Genomic DNA, 15,929 nt, shown 5'->3' with positions numbered 1-15,929 from the left:
CACTGAGCCAAACCAGCCAGGGCTGTTTGAGAGATTTTAGCTTGAGTAAGGACAGGCCATTCATATGCAAAAGCTTCTGCACACAGCTTGGGTGGGGTTGTAAATTGGATGAGGCGGGGTCTTAGAGAATCACCAGGGTGGAGCAAACAGAAATGGCTGCGACCAGGGAGGTCCCAGCATAGGAATAATGAACCCTGGGAGCACCTCCGTCTGGAAGAAAGCTGCCCTCAAGTTCCTGCCCCGATGCTAGATAATCCAGTTCCTCCTCGTCCTGGTACTGGAGCTCAGAGGAAGTGGGACCTTCTAAGTTCAGTTCATGGTGCCAGCCTTTTAAGAGGAACAGCTGGGTCAGTAGCCTCTGTGTCACTGAGCCCCAATCTGCACTGGTTTTTACAGTCCGTAGTTCTTATTGCCTGTAGAAACTTCTTTTCCCAGCTCTGGGTCCCTGGGGTAGGGGTCTGGTGTGGGGCTGGGACCCCTTGCTCCTTCAGGCAGCATCCTCAGAGATGATCTCCCTTCTGATTAAAAAAGCAGCACATGTGGGTGCTGGACCAGCCCGTTCCTTGCTTCTGTACCTCCTATCAGTCTCAGTGTACTTTCTTTTTTACTTCTCTTGTTATAGGTCTTCCATTCAGCCAACTTTCCAGCAGTTCTGAACAATGGTTGTTCTGTATTTTAGTTGTAATTTTGATGTGGGAGGCAGCGAGTACAGAAGTTTACCTACGCCGCCATCTTCCCCCTCTCCTATACTACTACTTCTTATTCTTTTGTATTTCCCTGGTTACAACTTCTTTTGAGGCTCTCCTCTAATGTCCTTTGACAAGAAAAAGCCTTTTGAGAATTTTGTTTTTACTTGACAAATAATGATACTTTGCACATCCCTCATGCTTTCAAGTTTCTAAAAAGTTGTACTAATTTTTAAAGTATTTAGTTTATAAAAATCTTACATAAACAAACATATTATTATTAGATTGTTCTTGAGCCATAAGGACTCAATACTAATTTTTAATAAAAATAGCAAATGCAAAAAAAAAACATTACTTACCTGCATAGGTTTGGTAAGTGGATCCATTCTAACTAAATAAACTTCCAAGGTACGTTCTTTTTTCATGGGCAATGGAAGTGTCAAGTAACAAAAAGGATCAAATGTTACTGAAATCTTATCACATTTAGGACAAACTAGAGTTGATTTGAAAAGGCCATGAAATATATCTACTATGATAGAATCATTTCTTTTTAAATGGTTTTCCCAGGCTTCTTCAGCAACTACCTATAAGGAAAACAGACACATATTACACAGAGATATTACATTATTAAAACAATGGTGACAATAATATAATTAAATTTACCTTATCTGCCCTTCCATCAGCATCTTTTAATTGTATATATGGTTTTTTCCTAATTCTATTCAAATCCTCATGTAGTCCATCTAACAGGAAAGCTAATAGTTCTTGACAGTCCTGCTGCTGGTATCCAGAGAACTGTGGTGCAAAACGTCCTACCTGTGTCTGTAAGAAAAGCAAAACTATAAAATTAGTTCTAGGGACAGGTTGATTAAAAAAATTACATAGTTAATTCTCATTATTCATGGATTTCTATTTGTGAATTCATCTACTTGCAAAAATTTATTTAAACCCCAAATCACCTATGGACACTTTTATAGTCATTTGCAAATATGATAATTACACATATAAATACATATAATTACACATTTAAAAATGTTTTAAAATAACTAGTCTGTAAAACAGAAATGTTGACCTGAAGAAAGAACAAGGAGAAAATATCGTAAAGTTTTATAAAAAGAATTATTAAAACTCAGGATTTCTGGGTCACTAGAAAAAATTACATAGTTCTCATTTTGTTTTTTTGTGTAAAAAGGATGAATCTCATAGAGATAACAGGAATATGCATGTTCACATATAATGTCCCTAGTTTTTGCAGTACTAAGTATTTCTTTGATGAGACTAAAAAGAAATGTGAAAAAAGAGTCAGATATCAAAAGCCTATTTACACAGCAATATTTAACAAAATGAAACTCATGAAACTAAACATGGGAAAGGATTGAGAACTGGTTTTTCCAAGGTTTAGAAAGTTAAATGCCAGAGACTTTTTTATTGTTGGTTTTTAGTTTTAAAGAACTATTATACAGATAATAAAATGTTGCCTACATGTCCTATATATTTAAATGTCATTTAAAATGTTTGTATAAAAATGGCTGAAAACTGCTTAATTAAAAAAAAATTCAATAACAAACTAAACTACTTTAGATTTTATTGATTCTAAGAAGTCACTACTTTATAAATAAAACTTTAAAAAGTTTAAGAATTACACATAAAATTTCATTCTATCATTACTTTCCTACCCACCCCTCAGAGCCTTTAAAGACATTTTTAAATTAATCATTTGTCCCATCCCCCAGCTGGAAATTTAAGAAGAGAAATAATACTCTTTATCTATTTATGGTGCTGTGTCCCTTTGCAAGGCTACAAACCATTGTAATAGCTATGAGAACCAATTTTTGTCCTCTAGGAGTGGAGATAGCCCTCATTAAAAATATATCTACTATACTAACCTTAAAAGCTCTTGGTGTGACATAGCTAAATTTTCCAGACCACATTTGCTTGATCAATTCAGCATAAGATTTAGCTATTTCACCTCTCATTCCTAAGGGATTGTCAAAATTCAGTTCTTCTTGATACTTGTCATTGAGGAAATATTCAGTAAGCGGTGGTGTGTTGCTCAAACACTGCAAAGAATAAAATATATTTTCAAGTCAAAGTAACCACACATGTTAAACATGTTAAATATGAAGAAAGAAACAAATTGATTTGCCACAACATATAGAGAAAAATTTAAATGATGGCCTCTTGCACCGATAAATAACTGGTTAAATAAACACTCAAAATATGCACTCAAATATTCATTTCCAAAATTTCAAGTCGATTACTTATAATAAATGATAATGCTAATATTTGTTGCTGTAAAATCTGCATTAATTTTAACCACAGCAAACTACCTTGTTAACTGGGAGGGTAGCTCAGAGTTTTCTTTCCTTCTTTTACTTGATTGGTAGATATTATGGCTTGTCTACTCATCCCAGGCACCTGCAAATTAGCCTGAGTAGGTAAAAACTGAGATAGAGTGCAAGCACAAAATTAACTTAAAAGAGTATTTACTGCTTTCATTGTCAATTCCTTATCATGAAAGAGCAGGCTTTAAATTTTTCATTTGGTCAGACATTTTTAGCTGGAATAGTACTGATTAAATGAGTCTGAAAAAACAAGCTTTAGTTATGTGAACTCTGGCTAAGTGTGTTTTTACTTCTTCAAGCTCTTCTTCAATATCATAACAATCAAATTTTCCTTTATGGCAAGATTAAAATAAAAGTATGAATAAGTTATTCCTCCAACTATTTTCTGGTTTGAATTAAATAATTCAGGATTTAAAATAAAAAGCAGAAGTACAATTTTTCCACAATATTTTATCTCAAGATGGAATAATTTTAAGCTGATAATACCATATAATATGAATCCACTATAACTTTATCGATTAGAGGCCTAGAGTCATTAAGAATATATAATGAATGATATAGACATATAGTCATATAGGTAACTTTTTTTATTTTTTCTGAAGGAAGATATTTGTTTTGGAGGAAAGTGGCAAGGTAGGTGCTTTAAGTGAAGCTGGTGGTATGTAAAGAAGTGCAAATCCATTCTTATGAGAACTTAGATTTATATGAATAGAAATCAAAGTTTTTCAAAGCTTGCTCACCACTCATTTGGGTTAACTTAAATAGTCTTGATAGCTATGAAAGGTCCAGACTACTGGATTCATGGTGATAACTTGGATGCTATAATCTATGATTATATACATGTACTGTTCGGCTAAAACCCCCAAATTAGGCATATTCAATTAAAAAAATAAGTTATGGTATTCTACTTTTTGGTTTCAATTATAAATTAAATTATGTTTACTTAAGTAACCATAATATCTATTTGGGAAGTTTTTTATATAATAAAGATAATACTGTCCAAATTGGTAGTCTAGCCCCCAAGTCAAGGCAAAAGGAGTGACTGCCTATACCATCATGGAATTTGTTATATTAATTCTTAGGCAATGAAAACCATATAAACAGTTAAAAATATTTGGGGTTGGCTATATAAGCTTTAGAATAATTAATACGCCATTTTCAGCAGAAATTCTTTTTTATCTGAGCAAAAAGATAGAGATAGGTTAAAATACAAGAGGCAATTAGGGAAAGGATCCCTTTCTATCTTTCTGCTTAACTCCTTTTAAATCTCAACCTTTCATAATGTTACACGCCTTCTGAGTTTCATTTTCTCTTTTCCTTTTGATTGTTCTCTTAATTATAAACCAAGCACTGAAGTTAGGGCCAGGCAACCAAGACTATACCATGGCTATACAGAGCAAAGCCATCACTTAGTTGTATCATCTGAGTTAGTATAAATAGAATCAACACTAGTCATTGAGGCAAAGGGGAAGTCAGACAACATTTCCAGCCATTATCAATTCCTTATATCTGATCACAACTCAGGGTTGTAATAAGAATATTCCACTACTGTCTGTAGTACAGTTATACAAAGAACCTAATTTATGGCTTTATGAAACACTGCAAATAACCAAGTTGTGCAAACATCAATTTTTGAATATTGTTTGTACTTAATCATTCACATATATCCTTATCTTCCAAATATAGCTGAAAATTTCTTAGTTTACTAATTGCATCAGAGTGATCTTCTATAAATGTTCATTGCTATAAATTCTTTAATAGCAATTTCAGATTAAAATCTTAGATCTCTAAAAGAGTCTATCTTTTGCCCACCCATGTAGCCTCATCCCTTGCCAATACCCTTTTTAAAAAAACTCCATCCCAGCCTTACTTGATTACTTGTGGTTCCTTGACCTCCTTTCATTCTCTCTCTGTAAGTTTGCAGCATTACTCCAGCTATGTAAAATGTTCCTTCTTTGCCTTACTTCTACTAAACCATTAAGATTAAAAAATCCTGCCTAACTGGGTGGCTCAATGATTGAGCATCGACCTATGAACCAGGAGGTAACGGTTCAATTCCCAGTCAGGGCACATGTCTGGGTTGTGGGCTCGATGCCCAGTGTGGGGCATGCAGGAGGCAAGCAATCAATGATTTTCTCTCATCATTAATGTTTCTATCTATCTCCCTCTCCTTTCCTCTCTGAAATCAATAAAAGTATATTGAAAAAAAAAAAAAAAGATTCAGGAATCCTGTCTGGGAAGCCTTCCCTGACTCCCTTACATGGTTTCCTCAAACATCTTTCCACAGTGCTTAGCGCTCACTTTTATTACTTCACTTATGTATTTTATAACATATTGTAACTTTAATTTTTAGTTTGTCTGTCTTGCCAAATGGAATGAGACCTCCATGATAGGAGGAATCATGATACACTTGGTATCTCCAGCACTGAGCACCCATTTCACTTGGCACTTAGCACGCATACAATAAACGTATGCTTAATAAAAATGCTTTTGCCTAGCCTAGTCAGAGTGGCTCAATGGTTGAACTTTGACCCATGAACCAGGAGGTCACAGTTTGATTCCCAGTCAGGGTACAGGCCCAGGTTGCAGGCTTGACCCCCAGTAGGGGGTGTTCAGGAGGCAGCCGATCAATGATTCTCTCTCATCACTGATGTCTCTATCTCTCTCTCCCTCTTCTCTCCTTTCTCTGAAATCAATAAAAACACTTAAAAAAAGTTTTTGCCTATGTTTACTAATGTATTTATGCTCTTTTTTTTTTTTTTAAAAAGCTCTTTTCTTTCACTGTTTGGCACAGTACTCAAATTTTTGTTGAAAAAAATTACTAAGTGAGGCAAAAATATATTTGCTTATAATAAATAATACCAAATTTCTCCAAGCACTTGTACTTGAATACTAAAATCAAAAGAAGAACCACCACCTATTACATCCCTTTGTCTGACTTTCATTCAGTCCACTATGTGCAGTGTCTCTGAATGGATTTTTAAAAAGTCCCTGACACAGAGACCAGTGCTCATTTTCATAGTGACACATGCCAGTTTGTAACTGAATATAATTCAATGTCAACAAATGAAACAAACATAAACAGTTTTAAAGATAAATAACTGCCTGTCAAGATATCATAACCAATATATTTTGAGATAAACCTTATATTTAAACCACTAAGTCCTAAATGGCCCCCCAAAACATACTATTCGTTGAACATAATGTTTTAAGAAACTCACAAGCTATATTTTCTAAAAATTTGTATAAACACATAAATACAGAAATTCAATAGCCAGTTTAATTGTTCTACTAATGCACATATCATAATAGTTTAAAAACTAAACTGATGTCAGACTTTTCTACCTCATCCTGAAAATACCATGCTTTTCTACTTGAAAATAACATTATTCTAGGAGTCACTATATTCTTGACATAGTATAAAAACCAATCAAAATATTAAAAGTTCTTATAACTTCTGATATAAATTTCAAGGTATAACTGGAATAGAGGTAAAACAACTAAAATATTTTTATGCTCCAGGTGATATCAGTATGAAATGCCATCATTCTGATTGAAGAAAAAGACAGTTACTTAAAGTTGGTCAGGCAGCTTGATTTATGATGTATGCAACTCATTATTTAATATTTTGACATGAGGCTATTTTAGAAAAATAAACATCTTTGACAAATATAAGAAAATTTTATACATGGACTGGCACCAGTAAATATATTTAAAAAATAATTTTCATTAGTTCAATAATAAAAATCAAAACCAGAGTTCTGAAGTATCTCTCTCAAAAGTTCTACTACAAAAATTATCACTTCCCTATCTGGTTAGGACTGTTCCTAAAACAATTCCTTTCTTAAGACACACATGTATTAAAAGTCATACAAGTGTTGACATAGGAAATTTCCTTCTTAACTTGTAAGATACTTTACTGAGTAATATAATATGGACTAGAAGTCACACACAACATATGTTTTGCCTATGTAGATATATATCTTACTTTCAAAGATTCTTAAACTGTAAAAGAGAACTCATCCTTCCATAATATACATGGTTTTTCTTAGCAAAAACAGTATATGAATGTTTCATAAGAACAAAATAATATATATAGACAGTATTAATATGCTATTTTTATGGTTACTTAGGAGTTTTGTGACACTCTACCAGTCACTTGCCATTTTGAACTTTACCTCTCTTAATTTGATTTCAACTGTCTGACATTGACATATGCTAACACTTCAGTATTTCAGGGAGAACTATCTCTTACAATTAATCACCAAAAAATGAGGTCCATATATGAAGTAATGTGCCTGATCATTCAATACATTACCTTAAGTCACATTTTGTTTACATCATAAGTGTGCCTAGAGTTGGTCCTAAAATTGAGAATTTTGTCAAATACCATGTTAAAAATAAAGCAATAATGAGAATAAATAAAAGTATTATGTACCAGTGGTTACAATTCTTAATACAAAAGCGAAAAAGTGAAAGATTCACATTAATGAAGAGTCAAATGCACTCATCAACTAGGCTAAATATTTCTATATTTAAATATATTTTATGATCCTTAGGCAAGTTAAAGTGTGCAAAATTGACAAGAGCATTTAAAGACCTAAGGATTAAAAAACTACATTTCATATTATTTGGTAGGCTTTGGGCATTCATTAATTTAGCCTTTGTGATATAATGACTAGCTGCCTAAATGGAAAGTTTTCAGACATAAGCTGTTACGAAAAGTTGATTCATAAGGGATGATGAAAATGGCTGGTGTATGTGCAAGCCAATCATTTTGTGAGGAGACAGGACTGGTAAGTATTTATTCCTCAAAGTGGCTTTGTGGTTCTCTATTTATGTTTACATATGCATTTAAAATGGAAACCATGAGTAATAAGAGTATTCTTGAATGTAAATCTGAATTAGGATCTTCAGACATATTCTTAGGTTTAATGATTTAAATTGAGCCTTAGCATGTACTCCTTCTTAGAATATTCTTCCCCTGTAAGATTACTACTTATTCTTTAACACTTAGCACCTCTTACAAACAGTACATCTTCCTTAGCACCTCAAGGAAGGACTAATAATACTCTTTCCTCTGGGCTAACTCTATACCTTGAACTCACTTATATTAAACTTGAGAGCAGAGTCCATGTCTTATTCTCCTTTGTACCTCAGGGTCTAGCACAATGCCTGGCACATACCTCAATAAAGTGTATTGAATGAATGAAAACCTGTATGGTAGAAAGATTAGAAGCAGTCCCTACAGAGATTGAGAGAAGGAAAACACTTGACTAAAGAAATCTGAATTGCACCCTGTTATATAATATAACCTGTCTAAAAGTCCTACAACTCAAAAATAAAGTCCAAATCCTGTAATGCCTAAAGAGGCTTGCCTAATAAAGAAAGTAACTATTGTGAATGCCCCCAATAACTATCAAGCTAAATACATATAAGTAAAAGATAAATGAAGGAAAATAGTTAGAAATATATTTTTATGAAGGCTCTTTCCCCCAAATCTTCAACCTGTAACAAGACATAAAAACTCTAGAGAATTCTTCTAAATAATCAAATGTCTCATCACATAGACATGCTGCTATATGGTTCAATGTATATAGACCTTAACCGTTGCCACAATGAAAAACTATTTTAAAAAAGAATGCATAAAGTTTTAATTCTCTATGAGAAACTCTCATAAATTTTCATCCTTAACCCAAATTCTTAAAAATGGAAAACTATATAAAATACAACTTTATTTTATTATTTGGAAAGACTACAATGCTTTGCAAATAACTTTTCCTTATATACACATGCACAAATTCTATTGCTTACATTATTTTCAAAAAGTTCTCCTATTAAATATGTTCTCATTAATAAGGTTGATGTTTCTAGAGCTCTCTGAAAAAATGACTCATAAGAGTCTAAATTTGTATTTCACTATAAAGTTCTACAGTTTAAAAAAAATTGATGAAGTGAAATAAAGTTCTACTATATTACCAAATCTCAAGTCGGTAATCAACATGTTTTAGGAAATGAATAATTAGTAGCAATCCCAATAATTTGTAATGAATCTGGAATTTCCCCAGTACCTGGAAAATAGCCAAAGTAATCCCCTTCAAAAAGAGAAAGTTGTCTTTTGTAATGCTGATTATGAACCACTCCCTTTCTGTTCAGGTGCTCCAGAAGCCCAATTTTCAAGTGATCATGTATGCTCACTATTTTAGTAAACCGGTAACTAGAACAGGAAAGAAAACAAACTTAATTTTTGATTACCTAAAGCCTCTGAGTTGTATAACTCATTCTGTAACTGATTGAAATGTAAAGCCCCTCACAGTCCTTTAATAAAAAGTAGCTACACCTTCAAACCAATAAATACTAAAAAAAAAGCACACAAAAAAAACCTCAACCTAAAACGAGAAAACCATTTTATTATGATTTAAAAAATATGTAGTAATCCATGGTTAAAATAACCTTAGAATACCTCCCCCCAATTTTTTTTGACTTTAAGATTAGATGGATAAAGAATTTTCTTATTTGCCATGTTACTGTTTTTCAATTAATCATGACAATAGTGAAAACATTCTAAAAAGGTACTGTAATAATCCTGAAGCATTCTGTTAATACTGGAATATTGACTATAGTTCAGTAATTAAATAGATGAGATAGGAAACTGTAATAAATAGTTTTACGATGAAGAACTACAAATATAAGCCTGCCCCTTCATCAAGGTTTTAAAAATGAGGTATTTTTAAGACACCTGATATTTTATCTTTTGTGACTTTCTTCCCTTGGAAAGGCAAATCTCATTACATTTGAGAGATCAATTCTGAAGCTCTGCCACCCATTTTGGGAAAGCAAATACAATTAAATAGCTTTTCCATTTTGTATTGCCATTCTCTCTTCAAGCTTTCTTTAAAAAACACATTTAAGAAAATGAGATATAAGGGGATGTAACTTTCCTTATATTTTTTTTTAGTTTAAGAAACTTAATTGAACTAGGTTTCCCCCCATTCCCAACTAGTCAGTTAAGAGAACTAGCATACACTCTACTTAAAATATTGAAATTTTACGGCAGCATTTTTCAACTGGGCAGTAATGTTCTAGTATTTTAACATATATCATTATTATGTTATATATTAATAATATTATTATTAATATGGTCAATATTTTTAAAGCATGAATAAAATTAAACTTTACTTAAAGTCCGTGCTGTCACCCTTTCCTTCAAAATCTATGGAATTTCTTCTTTACACACAACCCGAATTAAAAAAATTTCCCAATAAGTATGAGAACTAATGGAAAACAATTTGTTGGCTAGCAAAGAAATGTTAATGATTCCCTCCCCTCCTCATCTACAGAATTGAGTAAAAGGAATTCTAAGATTGTCAAAAAGACTGTTACTTGCCACGAGTAAATCTGTAACTAGAGCTATTGGTGCTAAAAAAGCCATAATTATGTAAACACCATTGATTTTTATCTTAAACGCTAAACGTAGAAATTGGATAGAACCACTTGCAATATAAATTTGAAAGCTTCTAGGATATTGACAATGATTGCACAAAGAAAAATGCTATAACATTTCTGGTATGTGTATTTAAATGAGGTTTTAAAACCACTAGACTATAATAGCAAATATCTAATTTTTTAAAGTAACAGGGTATTTAGTGAGGGATTTTGTGTTTACACTAGAGGCCTGGTGCATGAAATTTGTGCATTGGCGGGGGGGGGGCCCTCAGCCTGGCCTGTGCCCTCTTGCAGTCTGGGAGCCATGGAGGCAGGAGAGGCTCCCACCATCAACGTTGCGCTCGCCAGCTGTAAACCTGGCTCAGGGCTTCTGGCTGTGTAGCGCTCCCTCTTTGGGAGCGCACTGACCACCAGGGGGCAGCTCCTGTGTTGAGCATCTGCCCCCTGGTGGTCAGTGTGTATCATAGCGACCAGTCGTTCTGCTGTTTGGTCGATTTGCATACTAGCCTTTTATTATATAGGATATTCACTTTATGGGAAGCATGCTAAAACCAAATGGTTCTAATAACATTAATAAACAGTATAAGTTATATTTATTTTTATTTTTTTAAAAATACATATTTTATTGATTTTTTTTACAGAGAGGAAGGGAGAGGGATAGAGAGAAACATCGATGAGAAACATCGATCAGCTGCCTCCTGCACACCCCCTACCGGGGATGTGCCTGCAACCAAGGTACATGCCCTTGACGACAATCAAACCCGGGACCCTTTAGTCCGCAGGCCAACATTCTATCCACTGAGCCAAACTGGTTAGGGCAGTTATATTTATTTTTAAAAACTAAAGCTTATGAATTGAATTTTAATGTTTAGTGTCTTATCTACTACCCCATTAATAATTCAAAACTGGCCCTAACCGGTTTGGCTCAATGGATAGAGCGTCGGCCTGCGGACTGAAGGGTCCTGGGTTCGATTCCGGTCAAGGGCATGTACCTTGGTTGAGGGCACATCCCCAGTGGGGGGTGTGCAGGAGACAGCTGATAGATGTTTCTCTCTCATCGATGTTTCTGACTCTCTATCCCTCTCCCTTCCTCTCTGTGAAAAAAAAAATCAATAAAATATATTTAAAAAAAATAATTCAAAATTGGTTCACATAGTGAAATAAATGCCAACATTTTAGCCAAGCAAGATAGTTAAAGGTGAACTTAAGAAAAACAATAATTCCTTATAATTTTGTATGTGATCAATCCCTTGCACTTAATATTCAGTAAAGAAACAATTTTTAGTAAATAAGTATTAAGAACTGTGTGGTTTGTTGATCTTTTAGTTCTTCTGCAAAGGCACACAGAAAAAAACAACAGAAAAAAATTATTTAAAAATTAACTGGTTTAACTACCAATTCACATACTACTCTGTATCATTTCATTATCCTAGGCCCATATCCATTAAATACTTAAGGTGAGTTGAAACAGAAATTTAAAGACTGTATGTGATAGTATGAACCATGAAAGTTTCTGATTATCTCTATCTCTATATATAAAAGCCTAAGCGACCATTACGATGGAACTACGGGTCGACTAGTCACTATGATGTGCACTGACCGCCAGGGGGTAGACGCTCAACACAGGAGTTGTCCCCTGGTGGTCAGTGCCCTCCCACAGGGGGAGTGCTGCTCAGCCAGAAGCTGGGTTCAGGGCTGGCGAGTGCAGCTGCGGCGGCGGGAGCCTCGCCTGACTCCACGGCAGCACTACCGAGTGGCGGCAGCAGGCACAGTGGGCCAGGATGAGCGCGAGTGGCATGGCGCCCGGCCCTGGTTCTGGCTCCGTCCTGTCCGCTTGCCGCACTGCTACATCCCTTGGGGGATGTCAGACTGCTGGTTTAGGCTTGATCCCAGCAGTCGGACATCCCTTGAGGGGTCCCAGATTGTGAGAGGGTGCAGGCCAGGCTGAGGGACATCCCCCCAGTGCACGAATTTCTGCATCGGGCCTCTAGTCTTCATAATAAAAATTTTAAATTTATCTAAATAATCATTCAACAAGTATTTATTAAGAACAGATTATTTTAAGAGTCTCCAGAAGTATAGAAATAATGTTCTTAAAAAGGTTTTTTTTCCTATCATTCACAGAAGTCATTCAAGGAACTATTTGCATGGTGGTGGGGGTATGCTCTGCCAAGCTGTGATTAACATGGCAGCTTAATCTAAGTGCTACAGATCAGTTACATTGGAGGGACATAAACTGTAGTATTTTTTGGACTTTATATATATTGTTAGGTCTCTGACCCTTCGGTTACAAGGAATAAATCCTATATAATAAGAGCCTAATATGCTAACTGTCTGGTTGGCCATTCAACCAATCAAAGTGTAATATGCTAATGATATGATAAAGCCGCTCAACTGCTCGCTATGACGAGCACTGACCACCAGGGGGCAGACGCTCCGACCAGTAGGTTAGCTTGCTGCTGGGGTCCGGCCGATCGGGACTGAATGAGACAGGCCGGACATGCCCCGGAGCCCTCTCGCATCCCTCCCCAGCCACGATCGTGCATGGGTGGGTTCCCTCGGCCTGGTCTGCGCCCTCTTGCAATCTGGGACCCCTCAGGGGATGTCGGAGAGTTGGTTTTGGCCCGATCACACAGGCCAGGCCAAGGGAACCCCACTGGTGCATAAATTCATGCACCAGGCCTCTACTATATATATAACTCTTTAAAACTATTGTGTTTCTTTGGAGTTTAGAAAGCTCCAGAAATATCATTAATCTGGTATAGGTCAAGTTCTAACATGTCTGGTAGGTTTTCCTTTTTTTAATTGAATTTATTAGAGTGACACTGGTTAATCAAATTATATAGGTTTTAGGTGTACAATTCTATAATACATCATCTGTATATTGTATTGTGTGTTTACCATCCCAAATCAAGTCTCCTCCCATGGTAAGTTTTCTAATGTAGTACGTTCTCAAACCATTTATGTGAAGAAGTACTTTAAAAAATGTTTCCCAAATCATCATAGACAGATGAATCACTAGGAAAATGAAATAAAAACCATCGCCCCATTTTTATTAGATTTAGTAGATGTAAACTTTTCCTGTAAAACTTTTGGACCACTTACTCTTAATTTCTATACTTATTTTATTGCCGACCAGTACTGTCTCATTCATTGACACATTGTGAGAAACACTGTTCTAATGTACTTACTGAGAGTGTGCCAAGCATTGGGGATATAAAAGAAAACCAAAGATATCTCTATTCTCATGATTCTCACTATATAATAAGTATTTGCCAGCATAAAACAAGAGGGATCAGGAGATGTAGGAAAGACAACTAGTGAAAAGGTGACAGTGTACACAAAGAGGTTTGAAAAGTAAGAAATTTCAAGGACCTTCAGTTTTGGCTAAAGAGGTAGGTAAGGTTGAGTTTGGATTTTATCCTTTAGATGATGGGAAATGGGTTTTAAGCAAGGAGGTAACATAATCATATTTGCATTTTAAAACAATGACTCAAAGCAGTCTACTAAATGGACCGGAAGAGGATAAACCATGGAACAGAGAGGTGAGTTCTAGATATAGCAGTATTTTAACACATTGTGGACAGATCACGAGAATTCTCGCTTCATCTTACACAGTGTTTTACAAAGTATCATACTTTAAAAAGATATTAGCTTGTAAGAATATGTAATAAATAACTTCAAAATGCAATGGGTATTGAATTTTAAAGCGTGCCTTTAACATTTATGTAAAATGTTTTTTGTACTCATTCAATAGAGACTTATCTGGCCACTGGGTAAAGCTAGCAGTAAAACTACTGGTCCACAATGTGTTAATAGTTCACATAAAAGATGTTCAAGTACTGAGACAGTGTACTGACAGGAGAGTGATATTTAAGAGACAGTAGAATGATCAGGACTTGGGCTAATAAGTCTCAGGTTTTTTACTTGAGTTACTAGATGGATGGTTTACTTACAAGAGAATGTAAGAAAAGGATGAGGAATCTGGGAATATACTTTTAGTCTTGTTGAGTTTGAGTTATCTATAATATATAAGCTAGGCACAATGTCTATCTAATCTATAGATATAAAAGCCTAAGTGACCATTACAACCAGATGACCGGACAACCGGCTGGTAGCTATGATGCGCTCTGACCACCAGGGGGCAGACGCTCAATGCAGGAGCTGCCCCCTGGTGGTCAGTGCACTCCCACAGCCAACCTCCTGCAGCTGGCCAACCTCCCGCAGTCCCTCCCCCTGGCTGGCCGGCCCTGATCGACCCTGATTGGGACTGGGCAAGACGACCCCAATTGGCCCCCATCACCGGCCAGGCCAAGGGACGCCACCACTGCACGAATTCATGCACCGGGCCCCTAGTAGTTATATTTTGGAGGGACAGTCAAGAGAGAAAATTATGGTTGAGACAGATTTGAGATTTGTCAGTTATAAGGAGATGTTAACTTCTCAAAGATAAAGAATGCAGCAAATAGGAGGTCAAGAGTAACCTTCTAAAAAGCAATTTCTATGGTATGGTATGATAGTGAAAATAATAACATAACAGCAGTTGATACTTAAATGCTGCTTATTATGTGCCAAACACTTTGTAAGAACTTTATCTTCATTTAACAGATGAAAAAATTAAAAAGCTCTTTAAAAAAATGTTTTAAAAATATTTTTATTACTGATATCAAAGAGGAAGGAAGATGGAGAGAGAGACAGAAACATCAATGATGAGAGAGAATCATTGATCGGCTGCCTCCTGCACACCCCCTACTGGGGATCAAGCCCACAACCAAAGCATGGGCCCTGACCAGAATCAAACCGTGACCTCCAGGATCATAGGTAGACATTCAACCACTGAGCCACACTGACCCAGCAAGAAGCTTCTTATTCTTATCCAAGGTCACATAATTTATAAGTGGCAGAACTAGAATTTGAATCCAAGTTGTCAGTCTCCAAAAATTCAAGCTTTTTAAAGAAAATTATCTTTACTGTTTAAAGTATTATAGACTAGAGGCCCGGTGCACAAAAATTGGTGCACTGGGGGTGGGGGGGATCCCTCAGCCTGGCCTGCGCCCTCTTGCAGTCCAGGACCCCTCGGGGGATGTCCACCTGACAGCTTAGGCCCCCCCCCCGGGGGGGTCGGGGCTAAGCTGGCAGTCAGACATCCCTTTGGCAGCCTGGGAGCTGCAGTCGAACATCCTTAGTGCTGCCAAGGAGGCCGAAGTGGCTCCCGCCACTGTTGCTGTGCTTACAGCCATCAGTCTGTCAGCCTGGCTTGTGACTGAGTAGAGATCCCCTGTGGGAGCACACTGACCACCAGGGGGCAGCTCCTGCATTGAGCATCTTCCCCCTGGTGGTTAGTACATGTCATAGCCACCTGTCGTTCCCATTTGTTCTGCCTTTAGGGTCAATTTGCATATTACCCTTTTATTATATAGAATATTCTCCCCCCCCCCCCTCTGCTCTCAAC

General features: G+C 36.1%; 1 protein-coding gene across 4 annotated transcripts in view; it reads right to left on the bottom strand.

The window, feature by feature from the left end:
- Window positions 1–15,929, bottom strand: part of USP15 (ubiquitin specific peptidase 15) — a 92,211-nt gene that overhangs the window by 19,445 nt on the left and 56,837 nt on the right. For all 4 annotated transcript variants that reach the window (XM_014544124.1, XM_014544126.1, XM_014544125.1 and 1 more), the window contains 3 exons: window positions 2,573–2,746; window positions 1,350–1,508; window positions 1,046–1,270 (listed from right to left, as the gene is read on the bottom strand). In XM_014544124.1, coding sequence (XP_014399610.1) covers window positions 1,046–1,270; window positions 1,350–1,508; window positions 2,573–2,746 — 558 coding nt within the window. The remainder of the gene's footprint in view (window positions 1–1,045; window positions 1,271–1,349; window positions 1,509–2,572; window positions 2,747–15,929) is intronic.

Source organism: Myotis brandtii, unplaced genomic scaffold, assembly GCF_000412655.1.
Source record: "Myotis brandtii unplaced genomic scaffold, ASM41265v1 scaffold352, whole genome shotgun sequence".
Taxonomy (NCBI): Eukaryota; Metazoa; Chordata; class Mammalia; order Chiroptera; family Vespertilionidae; genus Myotis; species Myotis brandtii.
Note: the sequence above shows the minus strand (reverse complement) of the source record. Positions and strands in the feature narration are given on the sequence as shown.